The 22,557-nt window shown below is 38.5% G+C and overlaps 1 protein-coding gene across 1 annotated transcript in view; it reads right to left on the bottom strand.

The window, feature by feature from the left end:
• LOC107654543 (epsin-2-like) overlaps positions 1-22,552 on the bottom strand; it is a 27,987-nt gene extending 5,435 nt beyond the window's left edge. The window contains exons 1-5 of the mRNA XM_016441664.1: positions 22,390-22,552; positions 16,827-17,622; positions 8,866-8,978; positions 3,531-3,632; positions 1,380-1,512 (exon numbers count right to left, since the gene is read on the bottom strand). Coding sequence (XP_016297150.1) covers positions 1,380-1,512; positions 3,531-3,632; positions 8,866-8,978; positions 16,827-17,421 — 943 coding nt within the window. The 5' untranslated portion in view covers positions 17,422-17,622; positions 22,390-22,552. The remainder of the gene's footprint in view (positions 1-1,379; positions 1,513-3,530; positions 3,633-8,865; positions 8,979-16,826; positions 17,623-22,389) is intronic.
• Positions 22,553-22,557: the final 5 nt, after the last annotated feature.

Genomic DNA, 22,557 nt, shown 5'->3' with positions numbered 1-22,557 from the left:
CTTAACCACTGATTTCTAGTTGTGTCCTCTTTTGGAAGACCAAACAAATTAGTTTCGCTTTCACAATGAAACAGAGCATCACACACGGAGGCCTAGAGTGAGCGGAGGCCGGCTAGAGTGAGCGGCGGCCGGTGGATTCGACAAAGGAGCGGCCTGCGGGCTTGCGGCAACCACATGTGACGACCCCGGGCTTTATGCACCAAGAGCTTGTAACACTCCAAAGAGAAAGGAAAAATTGAAATCGCATCATATGACCCCTTTAAGATGAATCACATATACCACAAAAATATGAGATCAATCCATTATTTTAAATCTACTGGCAATCCTACAATTACATTAAAAACAGTAGCAACAACAACAGAAATTCTATTTTACAAATGAGTGTGACAGGCAAGTATAAGTAAAATGGGAATAAAGGTTATTGAATATACAGTGAAACTTGTGTTCGAATTGGCAGTATTTGCTGTTTCCATTTCAAGAGGACACGCACACTTGCCTCAGTGCTTCTCTCCATACGCTTCATGACTTTAGTCCAGCTTAAACTTAAAAGAACTAGGCTGTTGGAAGAGGAACCCTTTACAGGCTCAAGCGCTCTCTCAACCAGTGCAGATCTGAATACTGAGTCTCTTTGTTTTGTTCACACTGGAATGCACAACTACCGGCCTAACTACATTACTGAGCTGCCACGAAGAGCTACAGGCCCAAACGACATTATGAAATAGAGCCTGAGAGGGAAGGGGGGCTCTAAAAGAAAAGTGGGCTTTTGGTAAACAGGTGGTCCTCACATTCTGACCAATAATTTTTTTTTATTTGATAAAATTTGATTCAAATCTGCCTTAAATTGTAACAATAAAGCTAGTATCTATTATGCAAATGGTCCTGGTGGGATAAGTGCTCTTCTTTTTTTTTTTTTTAGTACAAAGCCTAATGTGATCAGCACAGCAGGAAGCTGATACAAACTGTTGTCAATGTGCTATTATTAGCCACAGCCAAATGTGATCTTGTATGTGAAGGGTGTTTACTTGAGAAACTAGCTAGTGTTTGTGTGTCTGCCTTCAAGATAATAAAACTAAAAATAGTGTCTTTTTTAGATATATATTCCTCATCCATTTGACAGAATTTATTACACATCACAATATTTATGCGTTTTCTCCAAAATGGTTTAAAAGGGTGATTTTTTTCCCTCCTGACGAATCATTCAATCCATTGCATTGCTGCCAAGCAGATGTTTAAATGTAAAAATTTTAATTAACACAAGACCAAGACGGACAAGTCTATCGACACACTACATAATTGCCAACCAAAAGTGCTTTATAACCATCATGATATTTACAATCTAACTGATACTATTAAGCCCACGTTTGTGTGTGTCTGTTTACCATAGGACTGCCAGGGGTCTGAGGCGGGGCCTGCTGCTGCAGCTCCTACTCCTGCTCCCCAAGGGTCCGATGTTTGATCGGCAGGGCCCTTGGGAACCGTGTCCATCAAATCCATCAGAGAAGACTGTGGAGGCTACACACACACAACATATGAGATTAGCGCCCACAAATATATCTCACTATCCAAAGCAATCACATCAGCTTTAGTGAATAAGAACTTGGAAGCTGATCTGAACATAAATACTCACATTATGAGTAAACAAGTCCGCAAGCAAAGAAAGGAAAAAAGTACATTGAAGAGATTAATGAAATGGCTTTAGTAGTGACATTATTTAGCTTATAGTAGTATAAACACAAAAACTGGTAGTATAGTTTAGGATTACACAGTAATCAGAATTTAGGTAACTGAACATTTTCAGGTAATATACATTGGGAAAGTTGACATACTGTGGAGTGACAGCTTATACCCCATCTAAAAACATTTTTAAAAGAATTGCCAATTTGGAATTGCTTTTATGAGCTAATTAATTGAGACTACATGGAATATTTGAACTTAATATATTTGTCACACCATATGACCATCTAATAAAAACTAATGGCAAAAAATAAAGGCAAAAAGGTGACAATTTCACAGCCCCTAAAAATACACTACTGTTAAAATATATGGGCTCAGTAATACTCTTTTATAGAAATGAATACTTTTATTCAACAAGGAAGTATTAATCAAATGAATTTGATCAAATGTGATAGTAAAAACATTCTTAAGGTTACAAAAGTTTTGTATTTCAAATAAATGCGGTTTTAAACTTTTTATTCAAGTGTATCAAAGTTTCCACAAAAATATTAAGCAGCACAACTGTTTTCAACATTGATAATAATATTAAATATGTCTTAAGCATCGAATCATCATATCAGAATGATTTCTGAAGGATCATGTGACACTGAAGACTGGACTTATGGCTAATGAATGTTCAGCTTTGCATCAGAGGAATAAATTACATTTTAAAATATATTTAGATAGGAAACATTACATTTTAATAATTTAATGTACATACACATAAATTGTAATATCTCACAATATTACTGTATTTTTGATCAAATAAATTGAGCATAAGAGATAAAAATCTTATTGACCCCAAACTTTTGAGCAGTGGTGTATTTACATATTCATACATTTTAAACTCAAAATTTTAAAGTCAAAATATTGACTGAAAAACCAAGTCTGCTCTACTTCTGTACAAAAGAGAGTTCTTCTCTACTCATGTTAGCTAGCATCATTAAATTAGCCATTTGTCTTTTGAAGATTTCAATATGATGCATAATATGTACAGTAACAGTTCCTATACTGTACTTTCACAGGGTTGTGAAGCTTGACAGCCCCCGATCACTATATGCTTTTGATATTTGAAATAGCGTAGAATGAACATTCAGGTAAAATGTCTTTGTTCTACAGAAGAACGAATATCATACATGTTTGGAATGACATACGGATGATCAAATTATGACCATTTTCATTTCTGGGTGAACTGTCCCTTTAAAAATCCTTAAACTAGTAACAAAACATACTTACAGTCGCTGATTCAGCAAAGTCAGAATTAGCTCCTCTCCTAGGTTCATGAAACGGTTGTCCATAAAATGCATTGCTGTTCTGTTGTAAGTAATCTTAAAGATTCCTAAATGCATCTACTTTCAGAAGGCCAAATAAAGTGCTTTTGCTTTCGCCTAGAAACACACAGCGTCTCTCTGACATGGCTGCTTCAACACTAACTGCGGTTACTGAAACCACGCCTTCTTTCTTTGCGTGCACATTTGGGTGCATTATGCAAATATTCCCACATAGTGACCTAGATATGTGGGGGCGTGTTAGAACGAGCCGTTTTAGGGGGGTGTGGCAGAGTCTTAACTTTGATAAAGAATATCTCTTTGGTTTTGAGACTTTAGTCTTTGCAACTTCAGGGATCTTATCTATTCACGAACAGCTTGTAACACTCCAAAGAGAAAGGAAAACTTGAAATCGCATCATATGACCCCTTTAATAAATGAACATGCAGGAGGTAAGGTATGTGTAAACCTTCTGCAGAGTTTTGTGTGGCCACAGATTCAGTTCAGGCCTGCTGATGATGAGTTGAAGCGCTCAGAGGCTGCACCTACCTCTTTCTTCTTCTTGGCTATTTTCCCTGTGTTGGAGTCTTTGCGGCTTTCATCCAGAGCCATCTGGAGCCGTAGGTCATCCCCACGACGCATCCTCTCCTCCTGAACAACCACACACAGACACAAAAGAATTCATGTTATATCACACACATTATGGAGTACGTGCTGTCTGCTGAATCACAGCGTGAACCTGCCGCCCTGCGTCCTATGACGATACAGCCCTGTTGTTGTGATTCACAATGATTCAGCATCAAAATTCAGTTACTGAGGCATGTAAAAAATCTGCAGATTACACAATTATACATTGGAGCCAAGACTCAGAATTGTGTTAGCAAACCAAGAGACACACCCGACACTTTGTTTCCTCAACGGGTCTATTTCAAAAGGCAGAGTAGATAGGAAGGAAGCTAGCTAGAAATGTAAAATATGTCAGTGGGAAGCAACCGAGGATAGGCTGTAATCTAGTCCCTATGTTAATTCGGTGGCAGTAAGTAACTTTGTATTTGGTTAGCCATATTCACAACAATTAAAGCGAGAACAGAGATCAGCTGTAGGGTTCGACTTACAAATCAACACTCTTGAGCAATTATTTTTATAAAATGTTGTTTCAATAAACACTCCAAGTGAAAATCTTCCAAAACTGGAAATTATCAGCAATCAAACATGGGTTAAATGAGGCTGTAGTGCAAGCAAAGCCCCTATAAAGAAAGCCATTTCACTTAATCAGTGAACATTTCTAATGTTGCTACATGCAGGACATTTTAGTGTAGGGCTGAAACATGAAAGATTTATGCAAGAGGCAAAGAGGACAGAGAAAGCAGAAAAAGCTGAGATGAGTGATGCTCTTTCACCGTTTCACCATAAGCCTCATTATATCAACGGTTAGAATGCTACGGTTCCCATAACCTCATAATGATCACAAATCTGGGACATCTGACTGTCTCATACAATTATGTCCATTTTTTTAATGACCCCTAGTTTACATCAAGCTCTGACAGGGAAGGAGCTCACAGAATGAATCATAATCCCTATGATAGACACCTGACAGCTATACACTGAGAGGCAGGTTTAAGAGGGCCAATAGCGATACACAGAAATGTAGTAAGTCCCTACTATGCACCTCCCTTTCAGACAAGCCCCTCCTCAACAGCACTAACATGCCAGCTTTTTTCATTTGTAAATTCATCCCAGATGTCCAAGCGCACACACAGTTCCTTCTAGTGGTTCAACGGATCACAAATCTCACGGTTCGGATCATATTACTGTTTTTGAGCCACGGATCGGATTGTTTTTTCGGATCACTTCAGCAAGAAAAAAAAATCTATGTAACTTGGCTTTCCATAAGTACGATACCACAGCAAAAACTCTTAGCCTAAGAAAGTTCAAACATTATTAAAGAGACAAGTGAACAGCCAGTAAAAATAAGAACAAATAGGCTACACAAATTACAAGCATAGATAAATGCAACAGAACAATGCTACAAATAAGGTCGGAAGTATTCAGATTCAGAAATGTAATAATTAAGTGTAAAATAAAACTGCATAGTGTTCACTGTAAATACATAGTGTTCAAAAACGTGTTTTGTGGTTTGATGAGCATAATGACAGCAGCAGGTATTATTAGGCTGCTGCCCCTTTAAGACCTGATGCACGGATCCAATATAGCCTAATGATACACATCCGATTTCTTTCTCAGCTGTTCTCGTTCACTTAAGACACAACAGACTTCATTTGCCACAATGATTGTCGAGATTGGTATTTTGTCATAATTTTGTGTATATGCGCGTCTGTTCAAAGGCAATATAGTTCAAAGTGAATAAGATAGGAAAGATGGTTCAGTTCGGTGTTCGTGCGCAGTCAAACGCGCCTCTCTGCGTGTGCGAGCTAAATGTTTGTGCGGCTGTGGAAAAAAACATCACGCGAGTTACGAATCGAGTTCCATTTCGCCCTTTTCTTTCGCTAGAATGGTTTAAAATCGCTTGCATGTGTAAACACCTACAATTGATAAACTTTCACTCTATTATGGTTAAATTTTGCAATTAATCCGCGGATCACATGCGTGCCCAACCGTGGGGCTTGGTCCGTACGGATCAACTACGATCCGTTTAACCACTAGTTCCTTCACATTGTTCTTAGAGCAGCGAGCCCCAAACATATTCAGAGACTTCAGGAACATTATATTTCCTACTGTATCAGCTGCCCCACTTCATCACTTTTATAAAACATTTAAGATTCGGTTTTAAATCCCACCGAGACAGTTGTGTGGTTGTATGGCTTCCACACTAATTTGTAAGCTTCCCAAACAATGTCCTGTTGCTGGGTCTGGCCCCATGTTGCAAAAAAAGGACAACTAGTTATATCTGTGCAACATGTAATTGGAAAGAAAACGAGCCAGCAGAAGGATATTTCCCATTTCTTGATTCCATGCCAATTTGAAATATAAGTACAGTGAAAGTGTCTTTCATGTGATGCAAATAGCCCTCAGCTTGCAATTAGAAATGAAACATTTTCCTAGAAACAGAGTAACCGTATCACCATTGACTAATTATACAGTGACCCGGTTAGTATGTGTAAAAGATGCCCGAGAGGCACACAGTAAGGTAAATCTGCATCTGGTAAGTCCACATACAAATGTGTTCATTCCTGAATCAGCTGTTCAAAGCTGTAACTATAAATAAATAAATCTAATTTTAGGCACCTTACTCTAACAATTTCCATTCCTGTGTCAGAAATATTTTTCCACATTTTATGTAGTAAATGAATATTTGATTATATTCACTGTGGCTAAATCTTTGCTAATAGGGAACCATTAGAGCAAGTCATTCTCTGAAATTGCTTGCTGATTGTCTGGGTGGTGGAACAATCCGGTTTTAACTATGGAGTGATGTTCATGCATATTAGGGCAAAGTAAAAACAAGGAGAGAAAACAACCAGGATTAATAACTGAAATAAGTCAGCAAAACCAGTCAATCAGACACAGCAAATGGAACCGTATGGCTGTGATTTGGCTAAAATAAAATCACAAGCCAACAAGTGCAGAGATGATGCACTGTTTTATATTAAAATCTTCTCCAAATATTAAGACTTGGAAAAACTGATGGCATGAATAGGCCTCACACCATGATGTATGTTTGTAGGCCAAAACTTGGAAATTAATTAGCATTTTAGCACTTCTGGTTACATCACCCAAAAGTCAGTGGGTTACTTGAATGGGTTTTTGGTTAAATGCTTGAAATAAGTTCTGTGGTTAACATAAGCTCAAGATATTTTCATGTTTTCTTTTACAGTATACTATACACAAGTACTACCTCTGGTGATTCTTTTGAATCTTTCATATGTCTTGAAAAAGGCTGTTGCAAACGAGTGGCTAAATAGGTCTACAGAAATCGTCAGGGACAATAAATGTAATCTCGTCAAACAGGCAAACTCATATATTAGTGTTGGGCGATATGGTCACTTTTCAAATCGTCATATCGCCAGCCCGTGAGATCGCCAATACACGATATTATCGTGCTTGTGTGCATGGGTGGGGGCAAGAGAGAGACTGTACTTATCATAGGCTATTTCATAACTATGTGGTGTTTTAAACCACACACGCATTTTGACAATTTTTGTGTGAATATGTCCATTCAAACACAATACTTCACAGAGAGCTTAATATTTGCGCGCGTTCTGAGACGCGGGTTCATGCGCTTCGGATGAGCGACCACACAGATCTTCTCACTGCGCACGCGAGTTCACGTCTTCTGGCTCTTTAATATTTAAACTGGCAAGGCTTAAATGAGTTTAGTTTAAACACAGATAGCAACGTGTGCTGTTCAGGTCTCACCTGCGCTATCAACACGTGATGACGGCATAAATGACAGTTATTCCAGCATAAAGCACTCGCATTGCTTAAAGAGGGACTGGTTTGTCCACATATTGTTTTTTTTCGCTCTCATTGATCTTGTTGTAATGTATTGGGAAGCCAGAATTTGTATCCATCAACAGAAACATGCATTAGCCGAACTCTAACAAACCATATTACAGATGCATTGTCAGATTTAAGTTGTGTGTGCATCACTTGCATTTTTTCAACATTTATTTTTATGTTTAAACAAATATGTAAAACATTAATCTTATAAAATTATTTATGCATTTGAAATTTTGCAGTGTAAATGCATTTATGGCACCTCGGCTTCATCAAAAAGTCTGTGTAAATGCATCTAATGCCACTTCAGATGCAGCTTCTGTTTCCTCAGCAGTGGAAAGATAGAGTTTGTTAATACTAATTCCATTTGAATGGTAACAACTCTACAGTTTCTTATTATTCTAACTGAATTAATTGAAACAAAGTAAGAATTTGATGTGAAAGATGACACATTTAATAAGGTTAGGGGAAAACAGTGACCATTTATAAACATAGTGGGAAATGACATCTGTTTTGTTACATACAGCAACTCATTTTAAGTTAACTATTTCTTTCTCTTTCCAGTCACAGAGCACTTTATTTTGAGAGTTGTTTAAGTGAGAGAAAATCTGTAACTTAGTCCAGATTGGGGGAATTGTAATGTTTAATAATTTGTTTTATGTAAATAATTTTTTTAATTTGCATTGAAATTTGCATAGATTTTTGTTTGTATATGCTGTCAATTATAGTTTTTAGAAAGAAAATCGGAATCAGCAAAAATCAGTATCGGCAGGTCACACCTCCAAAAAATCAGAAATCGGAATCGGCCAAGAAAATTGCAATCGGTGCATCTCTAGTTGGAAAGATCACACGTGACGTGAATGTATACGTGAAATGTATTTCGCTGGGAAAAAAACATGGCCTTTCCAACATGATTACGTAATGTGTGAAGTCATGAATACACATTGCAGAGCTAGTTCAACAGGAGCATTTGTGGTTAAAGTGCATACAATTTTTTTTTTTTTAGAAAATGACCAATCGTTTCACTAGATAAGACCCTTGTGACTCTGGGATCATGTAGAGCCCTTTGAAGCTGCATTTAAACCACAATTTGGACCTTCAACCCCTTGGTCCCTGTTGAAGTCCACTTTATGGAGAAAAATCCTGGAATGTTTTCCTCAAAAACCTTAATTTCTTTTCGACTGAAGAAAGAAAACCAAGAACATCTTGGATGACATGGGGGTGAGTAAATTATCAGGAAATTTTAATTCTGGAGTGAGCTGATCCTTTAATGTACATCTGTGCTTCTAGGTAGCCCTGCCCAACATTAGAATTCATTGATCCAAAATCCTTCTCATAAACGTACATTAAGCATCACAATAATAAATCATATAATTAGCTGTAGATGTGTCAGCATTTTAGGGTGGCATTGAGTGACATGATGTACCTGCTCGGCGGCCTCTCGGCTCATGGCAAGAGCCAGTTGCAACTGTAGCTCCTCTTCTCCACTCGTCTGAGGTCTGGCTTGCTCCAACTCTGAAGATGCATTGGGAGATGTGGCTAAAAACAAACAAAACACGCATACGATGACATTATCATTCAAGCACTGCACTGCTACCACACCCGGCTGGGTTATCTTAAGTCAGGGCACGGGTGAGCCAACCAGCACACATTAAAATGACTGTTGAGCGGGTTTTATCAGTTATTCATACTCCACGACACAAGAACAACGCAAAATGTTCTTGCTATGGCTCTTATCAGTCATTTTACATTTGTCACCAAATGACTAAGTTGTTGTTTAAAAAGGCAAAAGTGAATACTGAATGAACATTCATGAACTCTCATGTTGCACGTGCCAGGCCAGAATGAAGCAGCCAAACTGGGTAAATCACAACGGCCTACTGATTATAAGCTTGTTGCTAAACCAGCGGACAAGAGTACTTCAATACTGATTGGATTAGGCCAAGCCATGCATTTAGAAAACACAAGTATCGCTAGCCATTTCGGAGCACATGGATCAGTCGCAGGCCATTGAGAGCCAAAACACCTTAGAAAGTACAGGTCACAAGGCCAGAATTAACACTACGCTCAAAACAACCACAACTGCTCAAACTATAAGCACATGACACACGCGACAAAAAGAGCTGCACGTTTGTGTTAAGGCTCTGATGTTTTACGTCACCATCATTAGTCTAGGCATTTTTGTTGAAAGCAGCATCAATCAATAAACTGCTCGTCTGTAATCCATAAGATCTCTGAGAGCCATTAGGCCTAGTCTTGATGTATCGCTTCAGTAACGATCAGAAACACTGGACCTGGAGAATCTCAGTGCCTTTTGAAACACAAGCTTCCCGGTTTCTAAACCCTGAGGGACTAGAAATTACGAACAAAGGGCTTGAGTCAATGGGAAAAGCAGTAGAGGCGAACAGGGGAAATTAGGTAGCGTGGGCGTGGAGCTTCGGTGAGATCACAGATGACATCACAAGTGCTTCCAGTCTGCACCACGCCACCCTTACTGGGCTAAAATGGAAATATGACTCATATACCAACTGCATGGTTCAAAGTCAATTTCTCAGAATCATAATTTAAATAGCAAGGTTGATTTTTCATTCATAGTTACTGAGAGACATTTTTTATTATTGGCATAAAGAGTACTCTACTTTTTTATTTTTTTTTTAGCTTATTTTGGCCAATAACCACAAATACAGACAGTAAGAGACTGGCTGACATGCAAAGCAACCAATCTGATTAGAGTCAGCCAGATGAAAACGTGCCTTCCACGTTTGTATGCAAGCAGACAGTCAGTGAACGGACTGTCTCAATAAATAGTCTCAGCCGGCACAACCAATGGACTTCTTATCCATCATTGTGGGGCTGAGACCAAGACTATTTTATTAATAAATCTGGAACTGTTCATCAAATATGCTGACATTGAGGCTACACACAAGCAAAGTGCAACCACTATCGTTTGATTTGTTGTTTTGTTTTATTTTGTTTTTTTATTGCCATACCAGCATATGGCTATTTTCGTTACTGTCTGAAACAAAGCTGGGTGTTTAACTAATAGTTAAGTGTTTAACTACGTAGTCCAATAATTATATCAGTCATATCTGAAATATATGTATCTATATTCAGCAAAAAAGCACCAATGTTTTTGCAGTTTGGCTGCATTATGTTGGTTGGCATAAAGGTAGGGATGCTCCGATTGATCGGCTACCAATCACTATCGGCCGATAATCACGTTGGGATGATCGATCGGCGGTCTCTAAAAGGCCGATCTCAAAAAACTGATCTCAAGCTGATGATGCTGCTGTGAGAGGTTTGGCACGACATGCAGCGGCACCGTCTCAGTCTCTGTCCGGCACGGGTAAAATAATTATATATATAATTATATAATATAATATAATTATATAATAATTATATAATATAAATATTATATAATAATTACTCACGTTCATATTTCTTCATTAAATAACTTATAAAGTAATTTGAAAACCTTGTGTGAGACGTAATTTCACAAACAGCGTGAGTGAATCACCACGTGCGTGCATTCTCTCTCTCTCGCGCTCTCAAAATACGCAAATGGCTTCAAATCACCACACAGAGCGTCTGTCTATAAGCGAGCTACACGCTGCACAGTTGACACAGGAATTGTCACTTGCACAATCGAGGCAGTGTCACATCGTCACTAAAGTTGATAAATTGCATTTCTTTTTAATTCTTGCCAGTGTTTAACCATTCAGCGGTCGTGCGCTCTCCTGAAGACCGTGCGCTCATGCATACTAGCAGCAGACACACATAATGCCAGGTTCACATTACTCCGTTTGCAGTGCATACGTGGTGCGTATTTTTTCCGCGCTCATGTTAACGGAATAGATGGCACTCGTGGAGGTAGGAAAACAAAGTTCTTTATGAACTGCAGGATTGCTTGTAATAAAGATTTCAATTCAAAAGAAAAGGCAGTAGAGCTGTCTATTACGGTCAATGGTAAGTTTGTGATAATGTAAGAAAAGTAGTTTAAATGTTTTGCCAATTGCTTGAGCAACTTAATATATAAATCTAGAAGTAAATGCAAAAGTAAAAAGCATTGAATAATGTGTTGCTTATATTTATTGTGCTTAAACATGTCTGTGAAAGATTGTATTACTGTACTGTGTAAAAAAATTATTGCAACTCTGAAAAAGCATTTTCAGTGACAATGTTTGGATTTGAAATCAAAATAATGGATAAATGTTGTGTTTGTGGTAAACAGTCACGGATCAGTAGCGGACTCCTGTGTGAAAGCTGCTTCTCCTCTCACAACAGTCACCTAAGAGGGGAATTCCCCCCATTTTCAAAAATGAAATTCAGGCCCTGAATAAATGTCTAAAAATCCTGATTGGAGTATCACTATAAATAGTTATAAATGATAAAAAGAAGGCTTTAAAAAGATCGGTATCGGTGATCGGTATCGGCAGATACTGCTTTCTGTGATCGGCGATCGGTCTCAAAAATCCTGATCGGAGCACCCCTATATAAAGGCATCCAGAATCTATTTTAAACAAGGTCAAGATCTTTCCCGAGCTATTGGTTTAATTTGCTGTCCTTTGGCCAAGAGGATGTCATTCACTGCTCTGAAAACAAAACTTAGGATCTAAGAAAAATGGTAAACAGCTTGTCATTTCACGGTTATGCAGCTTTAAATACTCTGTCTTGGATATGTGCACCTATGAATGTCTCACACAATTTACCAACACAATGAGCTTTTTATGTGCATGAAACTGATAATGGGGGTGTTTTCAGTTGTAAGCAAAAGCTTAAAACGTCCCGGACACCATAAAATTACAATTTTGATTCAATGAAAAAAGGTGTGCACAAGGGGAAAAATGCTTGTTTTGACATCTGATGATGACTTCATATGAAGAGGTTTCTAATTTAGAAACTAAAAAGGTTTTAGAGGTTTTCCGTCAACTGTTTTATAAGCAGTACAGTCACACTTCAATTCACACGACTACAGAAGTAATACACAGCATGTGAGTTATTTCAAGAACACCTAAAACATTGCTATGTAAAACTGCAAAGGATTTTGTTAATCACTCCAAAAGACACAATAATTGGTGGCAAAATTGTATATTGTGCTTCAAATTGCAAAAAAAAAATAAATCCAAAATACACTGCCAAAATGTTCTTTCTTTGGTTGTCGAGTAAAAACAAATGCATGCAATGACATAGATAAGGGCCTATTATTTTTAGCATATATTTTTATGATTTGGCTGGACAGCCATCACACGTTTAAGCTAATGTTTATTTGACAAGATCTATGTATGTGTGTTGATGCTTATACACAAATAAAATCATACATTTAATCTGCTCATATAAAGTGACAGTCTCTTCAGAAGACTTGGTTTAAACTGCTCAATTCATATGGATTACTTTTACAATGTCCTTTTAGTGCTTTAAGCTTGAAAATATAGTGATTGATTACATAGACATTCAAATGGATTAACAAAAATGAGAGATAATATTATCTTAATTTGTGCTCAGAGGACAAATGAAAGTCTTATAGGTTTGGAACTACATCAGTGTATGTAAATAATGATCATTTTAATTTTTGGTTTAACTATTGCTTTAACTTACATGATCAGTGAAAGACAAACCACAGAATAATCTGTGGTTCTAGATCAGGAAAACTATATGCTAGAAAATCATTATAAATCAAAAGCTTCTATCATACAACACTGAATTAATTTTACAAACCAACAAAACCACATCTTAACGTTTAGCACCCATATTCTAATTTTCTTCAGTCTGATGAAGTGTGAATTACATGTGACTGAGAGCCCATTTACACTTTCTGGAGAAACAATTCCAGGAAACTAGCAGAGGAATGCAAAACACTCCTGTTAACAATTCAGCTTTTCTTCAAACTCTTTTTCCTTTTTGTTAATGACTCAGCCGTTTACTCCCTCTTTCATGTAATGAAGCTCGCCATGCACTTTTTCCATCTTCTCCTTAATCCAACACGTTAATGCATTTGATGACAAAAGACACTAGAAGAAAGTCACAAAAAAAATGTACTTTCAACAGTTAGATTTTGAATTGTGATTAAAAGAAATTGGCTGACTTCTTTCGAGCATATTATCAACTTCTTTTTTTTAATACTGTATAAAAGAGGCAGGGGGTTAGGGCTGCACGATTAATCGAAATTAAATCGCAAACGCGATAAATCGCGATTAGGCAGAAGCTGTGATTGTCATGCGTATCTTTCAGTGTAGCACGGTTCTGTGATCAGCAGTAAATCTCCATCCGAAGGCCAGAGGGCGCTCTCGCGCTGAAACTCCAAATAGGCCTCAGAAGAAACCCAGGAAATCCCTATAGCAGTTGCTGAATAAACAGAAGATTTAACTGCTTTGATTAATTCAACGTGACTAATAAACACACGATTATGACAATATATGGTTTATCCGAGTTCGTCTTATAATTTTTATTATAATAAAGTATATAATAATGCAATGCTAATCGACATAGCCTTTATCACTGCTTAGAATACTATAAAATATGTTGCGTGCCTTATTCTGTGTAAGAAGCCACATCATCTCACAGAAGGATTTATTTCAAACACTCGACTGACGTTATGAAGCGAGTTTGGAGTAAAAACATGTTATTAAATGTTGTATTTTCACATGCTTTCAGATGGAGCAGCATTTACTACACAGAGCCGTAGTTCACTGACAAGCTACGCAAACAGCTTTCATAATCGCAGAACGATTTCTTCAATTTCATAATCGCGTGATTAAATCGTCTGCGATTATGAACGCGATTTTGCGTAGCTTGTCAGTGAACTACGGCTCAGTGTAGTAAATGCTGCTCCATCTGAAAACACGTGCTGGAGATTTACTACTAATCACAGAACTGTCTTTACTGACAAGAAGCGCATGACAATAGCATTCGATTTATCGTGCAGCCCTACGGGGGTAGTAGCAAAAAAGGAGAGACATATGCAGCTTCCTCCCTGAAGTACCGGGCAGAGCAACAGACCTCTGGGAGTTCAGGAATTCGGTCTTCCTGTAACGAGCTGAGGGAAAGGGGTGGGGCGTGAACAGCACGCAGCTGTCCGGGGCAGACGTACAGCCACTGAGTGCTGCAGGGAGGCACAAGAGAGGATGTGTCTCCTGCAGGGTAACAGCAGACAAGCAGTTTCCTGGTCTGCAGCATAAAGAATTTGCACCATGCAGTCTGAGCTCCAGGTGTGCAGAGTTTCTCAAAATGAATTCGACAAAGTTGACTCTTTTACAACCACACCAGCCCAGATTTAGTTGTTGGCATTAACAGCAACATTTCAGAGATAAAGGAAAAAGATCAGCTTGCTACCAACCTTTTATTGTCGGTAAAGGGCTTAATATGGTCCTCAAGAATAATGTAGCCTGTAACATTTAGAAAAGCTTCAGTTCAAGAGCTACAGCGAATGTACCTGCTAACCTACCACACAAAATAAATACCTGACCCTTAAACTAGTCTTAATGGTATAGTACACCAAAAAAATGAAAATTCTGTCATTATGTGATGCTGCTGACGTATAACCCGGATGCGCTGCACCTTTTTCTCAAGCGGAGGAATGCACACGCATGCGTCGTGGTACTGTCTTGAATGTGCATCAAAGACTGACACGGAAGAGAGGAAATTGTTACACACAAAAAGTATTCTCATAGCTTCGTAACATTACAGTTGAACCACTGATGTCACATGGACTACTTTAACGATGTCCTTAGTACGTTTCTGGGCCTTGAACATGGTTAGTTGCGTTGCTGTCTATGGAGGGTCAGAAAGCTCTCAGATTTCATCAAAAATATCTTCATTTGTGTTCCGAAGATGAACAAACATGTTAAGGCTGGAATACACTACACGACTTTTAAAATCTGAACAGATTTTTAAAACACTAGGCATCATACACGTACCGACTTTTTAAGTAGTGACAGAGGAAAACTGGCCATCATACACTAAACGACTGAGGATCACACACTAGCAGACTTTGAAATCATTCCAATCACAACAAACTCACACAGAAACGTGCGCCTTGTTGCTAGGAGATGATTGACAAATGAAAACAATATGCGTTCTAAAATTGGCTGAAAATATCAAACATGTTTTGCCAACAGGGCAAAAATTGTGTAGTGTATTCCAGGCTTTCGATATCGCAAGACTCCTAATCTGGCACTAGATACATGGTGCGTTCAAGTCCTCCAGGGAAAGTTCGTATTTACAAGTTTGGAAGTCACAACGTCAGGTGCATTCAAGCCACTATGGTCAGAGTGCAAAAATTCAGCAAAAATTATTAACTCTTCTTCTATAAAACAATGAATAATGAAAGTGCATTAGGTGTGTTTTTGCTTTTTTATATTTGCATTTAATTTATGAATTTCATTGTAAATGTAATAGTTACATATTCTGTCATGTTTGTACAATACCAGGTACACCCCCAACTTGGAAACTGGGGGTTTAAAGAAAGTTTTGAGTTTTCCACACATAATTATGACGGTGTTCAATGCGTAAATATGATCTTTCCAACATGACTTCATCACACCAAAAGTACCCATCAGCCGATGGCATCATTTTGGGGTCCTACAGGGATTTGATTCAACAAGATGACACTGGGCTCTTGCATGTTTGTTTATTAAATATGTGACCCGTACCACAAAACCAGTCATAAGGGTCCATTTTTTGAAATTGAGATTTATACAACATTGAGTATAGTATGTGTGTAGATTTAAATTTCTGTACAGTCTAATCTCTAATTGTCATACCATTCGAATTTCATACCAAAACTTCAAACCGAACTGGTTGTCTTTAAAATACAAATCCTGTGTAATCCCAGACTATCTGAAATCAGAAGCACATTTAAAACTGGAATATAATTTATTTTCATATAATCCTTTCTGGATTACAATCCGCCCTCAAAATGATTTTTTGACATTTAATTATTCTAGCTGCTGTGAGAAAAGGCTAATGATCTGCCACCTGCAGGATCCTCACATGCAATAGCCTAGTAGCCGGGACAACTTCTTTATGTTTACAGAAGTGACGAAATGACGCAGCAGCATGCTCAAATTTCCCACGAAACCACTCAAATTAGAAAACATTATTATAAGATAACCGTTGTGAATCGCGCTAAAGTAAGGCGATAGTTTTGAACACTGGCTGGTTATGTACTTGCTCAAATATTGATTTTGGATTATTTTTAACCTGACTGCAGCTTTAATATACTAATGATTTTTGGCATAAAAGAAAAATGTATCATTTTGACCCATACAATGTATTTTTGGCTATTGCTACAAATATACCCGTGCTACTTATGACTGGTTTTGTGCTCCAGGGTCACATATTTCAGCTAATCTAATTTGGCTTGCAAGTTAACAAGCTAAAGAAACTTACATCCATGATATGATGCAGGTGAGCCCTCAGACTTGCCATACTCCTCTGAGTAGCTGGTGGAGAGGTTGGGCTGGCTAGAGCCACGGCCGAAGCTGATCTGATTGTTGCTGCCCACACTGGTGGCCACCTGTGCCATGCGCTCCTTAGTCTTCAGGGCCTGAGAGCGTTCACCCTTCAGACGGTCGTCATCCTTCAGCAGCACAACCAGCTGCTTCGACTTCTCTCTGACGTTGATGCCCTGGTCTTTGCCATCCCGATCGATATACTGGAAATCTTTGAGCGTCTGTATGGCAAAGATGTTCTCTTTGCACTGCAGGGCCACTCGCTCGGAGCCCGTTTTGATCAGGTAGTCCAGCAGCGTCAGGGCCTTGTACACATGCCGCCAGTTCTTTCCGTGGTCATTCAGCCTCTTCCAAATCATGGTCATTATCTCCGAAAAGGCCACCACATTGTAAGTGAGGTCGGCAATCTCTGACATCAGAGAACTGGAGGGGCCCCATGGGTCATTGGAAGTCGCTTCCCTGACCTTCTTCTCCGGCTCTGAATAGTTATTTACCACATTTTTCATCTGTCTCCGAATAGTTGAGCTTGGCATGGTGGCGTGTAGTGTTAAAATCCTTGAGAATTGAAAATAAAAAACTCAGTTTTGCTTAAAAAAAAAAAAAAAAAAAGAGAAGTCTGTTGTGTAATAGTTCGAACACACGTTCTCCGTTTGAACAGTTTCTGTGTCACTCTGTGCCTGTTAAAACCATTTCCACAGAGTGAAGGAAGCCAGCTCGATGAATTCCTCCATTACCTGAAACACAAAACCAAAATGTCAGACAGAAACGGAAAAGGTTCAAACCAGAACCTAGTAATAGTTGAACAATTAGACTGCATAAAATCTAGTGCACACAAAAACAGTAAAAGCAATTATCATGTTCGTTTTTCTTTCCACAAACATTACACAAAAAGAAAGTGATCATGTTGATTACCATGGTGAATTGCACAATGTGCATACAGAACTTTAATGGTCCATTACCAAACTACACTTGCAGCTCCTTCAGTTAATACCACAGTTCAGATATAGAGAAATGGATCACAGCTGTTCACTTTTCAACGCATCATACCACCCAGGTACACGTGGAGTAAAACATCACTGTGTACACACAGAAGGGCGGCTTAGTGTGTGAAGTGCTTCCTATTACTCATCTTTTACGTTAACACAACACTCATGTGGGAAGACATCTTATTTCCCAAAAGTAATTGCACCATACCATGCTCTCTATTACAGTACGGCATGTAAAATCAGTCTATGCTTGAATTCAGCACAAATGAGGCATCAAAGTCATAACTAAATATAAGTTTCCTGTCCTGAGCACACCATGACGCTTCAATCGCCAAGAAACCATCTCAACCCATCCCATAAATTCATTAAAAGCTACTGAAATGTGACTCCTGCTCTCCCGCGGAGGAGCCAATAGAGCGCTGCCTTACGAGCAACCCCCACTTCCGCTCCCCCAAGCCCGCATACACATGAATACAGCCGTGGCCTAATGAAACATCTGCTGCTTTAATGACCAATTCAGGCCCAGCACATCAGAGGAAGAGAGGGGCAACTGTATCACTACCGGAACAAAGCTTCAGTGGCTCTCACTGTGACGGGGGCCCAGGAAGTCAGCACACAGGCCCGGTCTGTGTAAGGATGGCCTCCTCCATACTAAAAGAACAGGTCTGGCAATGTCCTGCCAATATCAAGGAGTCTCAGTGATCGGTCTTGAAGCAGCGCCAGAGACTGAGCATAGCAAGTCCTGTGAGCAGCACTGGCTCTCTGTTTTCTACTTCAAGGAGACATGAAACCTGTCCAGGAAATCGGCTGAAGTAATACTAGTCTAGGACACTTTAAAAGATGTAAATGCTTCAAAAAAGAGGAGTCCCAAAGAACCCGATCTGCTTCTATAAAATACAGTTTTGACAACACTCCTGTTGCACTACATGGAAATGCTGCTATAAATTTATTTTGGGGAATTGGCAGTGTTTTATCAACACCAGATCGCTACAGAACTTCCTTATTCTGAGAACTGTCGAATACCTCCTCGAAATCTCCTTCAATATTTGGTTAACAGTATTTTCCTACTTAACTGCAAAGAGAACGGAGCAGATTTTGTATGCCAGCTAATTTTACCTTTGCTAAAACCAAGGTTTAAAAATAAAATTGTAATTTTAGTTAGAATAATTAGCAGCAATACACACAATGCATATTCACATTGTAAAACACAAGACGTGGAAAGTGGATTGGGAAAAGTGTAAGGTCTTGCAATGTGTTTTAAGAACTAAACTTATTTGAATGTCCCTTTTTTAATGTTTCATGTGCAAGGTTCTAACATGAGAAAACAATGAAAAAGGTGAATTAATGTGTTCTATGTGAACGGCCCTTTAGACTGCATAAATTTAGTGCACTCAAAAATAAAATTACTTATTTAGAGAACTGCTGAATATCACCAGAAAAAGAAAATGCAAATTCTATAATATAGTGAAAATGTATTACCATATAAAAACCGAATACCCCATTAAATGGTTTGACTGACAGTTTTCTTTCCTGTGTTGATGCATTTCCTATTAAAACAGGTGGTTTGGGTACAATACATACTTTATAGAGCCCGACCGATATGGGTTTTTTGGGGGCCGATGCCGATACCAATATTAGGGAGGGGAAAAACGACCGATATCGATATATCGCCCGATATTCTTTATGTGTAGGCTATATTATAGCACAGTATAGTCAAAAGTTTGGGCACACTTCCCATTCATGTGTCCAAACTTTTGACTGGTACTGTATATAGAATACAGTATATAGCCTACATAAACAGAATATATATACAAACACATTTTTTGCAATGATCACCACATTTGAGTTATCAAACACTTATAATGATGTGACAAACGTAGGCCTATGTAGTGGAGGCAGGGTATTTAACAATTTAACAATAAGCTTTATTATTCAAAATGAGTCTGACATCAGTGCACTTAACATTAAACTCCAAAATAGCTTAAAAAACACAAATAGAACAAAATATAACTTGAATTAAGAAATTAAACAAGGTAACCGTGTAGGGCAAGCAAGCTACTGCCAAACCAACAGGGGCAAGTTTATGCAGGAAGCACAGCTTTTCCAAATGTAAACATCTAAAATGAATAAATAATAATAATGAATAATATTTTCACAAATTCTGTGTTGTGTATTTTCAAATGAACATCCAGAACATGAGGATTCGTATTTAAATAAGTCTTTTTGCAGTTTAATATTCACAGACACAGTCTATATATATGTACTGACCTGTTTTTTATTTATTCATCAAAAATAAGACAAATTCCATGAAATTCCTCGTTATACAGTAAATTCCATTTTTACGGGGGGAGGGGGGGGATCTAATACTTTATTTTTAATTATGTCACATCAATGAGTAATCATTCGCTATTTGGCTACTCAACTACAGGGGGAGGGGAATTTTCATTCTAGACCACATCTGATAGGAAAACAATATGAGCAGCACAGAAAAGGTCTTCAATGTTTTCGTCCCATTTTCCCAGAAGAGAAAGACTATTTTTAATTTCACGAGAACAAAAAAACAACCCTAATGCAAATTGCACACAGGCACTAAAGCGAAAATCAGCCCACACAACATAGGCCATACAATATTGGCAGCAAAAAGGAAAGAATCACGGTGACCTTGCTGCACACAGCAACTGCTTTGACCTATTCCTCCAACATTTGACATGCGCAGGCCATGCTGATCCATGACTGGCCACATGACACCCATGCAATGAATACTAATCCGGCATAAGAAACACCAAGAGCAAGTTCCGCACAGCTGTAAAGGACAGGTTACCCTGATATGACTCAATCCAAACAAAAGACGAGCATGGCAAGTGCCAGCATGTCTCATGTCTTTAAGGATCCATTTTGGAAGCATCAAGGAAGGGTTTGTGGTTGCAGAGAGAATCCAGCAGCGAAGAAAACGCAGGTGTTAAGATTTTGCATGCTAAAACACTACAAGAATTAAGAGGGAGAATTAGGGGGGAAATGTACACGTATCTTGAATTACTCCATAGAAGTCAGGCCTGCAGGGCGAACTGAAAAAGGTGGATGTTATATAAGCCAGCGCTTGTGAGAACGGGCTTCTCCTCACAGGTAAACCAGCCGGTTCTGCCACTTCAAGTCAACTGCTTCCTATACATAATGCTACAGAAATCTCTCAACATCTAATGTATTCAATATTCTAGCTATAAATCAGTAAGAAAAGACGTGACAAATGGTAAACTCCACTTTGGTGGCTAAATAAAGGCAGATGATCGGCTCTTGCTGTGCTGTCCTCCAGAGACTCTGTTTGTCTAATTACAGGAAGCAAAACATTAAAGATGAAGATGCATGCAGAAATTGATCACAGAAACAACAGACAACGGACCCCCTCATTCACGGGTGTGTCCAGCAAGAGATCAGAGGAGGAACTGTGAGAAATGTCCGTGTTATGGGGATAAAACCGTTCTGGTCATACTGCCCACAATCTTTGTAGTGTCGACAAAAACTCGTCAAACCACAAATCCGTCTTTGCCAAAATTTAAGCAACGGATTTTTGACTACACAGTAATCTCACAGACAAACCTTTGGACAAACTAATCTAAGAACACCATAAATGTAAACTGAGCAGAAAGTGTTTGGTGAATATCTCAAGAACGGTTTGAATAAACCAAAGTTAAGTCGTGGTAAAATATTTATATAAGATACGATAGCTAGACGAAATACACTTACGTTACAGCTTATATACCAAATGGACCAAGATTACAGAGGTGAATAGAAAATCTGAGTTTACAACTCCATTTAAATATACGTTATCCGTTACACAAACACAAATAATCCTAACGAGGCTTGTTAACAGCAGTTTAACCAAACAAGGCCGGTTACAAATGTATTAAAGTACGTTATCGAACTAACTTTAGCACGACCAAACTAATACAATGTACTAATATGGACCAAAATACAAAACAAACCGCTTTGTTTTGCGCTTAACTGTCCTTGTATATTTTTAAATGTATAAAACAACATTAACGTTTTTAGTCCGTTTCCATCTAAGGTTTAATTGCTAACTAGCAAGCTACAGAAACACGACGAAAGTTTCGTTAACTACGAGAACTTTTTAAAAACGAAACTAATTTATGTTACTAATATAATGTTGTTGAAAATGTTGTAAGACTCAGCGCATCCAGACTGTGGTGGTTTGAGGTTTTATTTTTAGGGACACCGACTCTTTAAAAGCTATAAAGTGAGTTTAAGTATTAACGTTAGCCGTTTAGGCTAGCTAACTGTGGCTATGCTCCGACTAACTTGCTAATTTAATAAAATATCGCTCTAGTTCCTTTCAGACCGCAGAGGAAATCGAGCTTTATCATAGCCTTTCACTTTAAATAAAGTGTTTAAGCAAAAACAACCAGATTTAGTTAAAGCTCAAGCCGAAATGTGTGTGGTGCTCGGTGGCGATATCGCCACACTGAGAGAAGCGACTAGAAAACAAAACCAGTAACTTACCAAACCTCCTGTGCCGATGATGACCGGGGGTAACACCCGGCATAAGTACAAACTACTCGTGTGAGAGATATAGAAACTTTCTTTTCTAAGACACGGTCGAGGTGTGTGTTGATGTGAGCGTTAGTGTTAGTGTGCTGGGCTTGTGTGTGTGTGACACCCACCGCGTTC

The sequence above is a fragment of the Sinocyclocheilus anshuiensis genome, unplaced genomic scaffold (genome assembly GCF_001515605.1).
Source record: "Sinocyclocheilus anshuiensis isolate Anshui unplaced genomic scaffold, SAMN03320099.WGS_v1.1 scaffold419, whole genome shotgun sequence".
Lineage (NCBI taxonomy): Eukaryota > Metazoa > Chordata > Actinopteri > Cypriniformes > Cyprinidae > Sinocyclocheilus > Sinocyclocheilus anshuiensis.
This window is presented reverse-complemented; position numbering and strand designations above follow the sequence as displayed.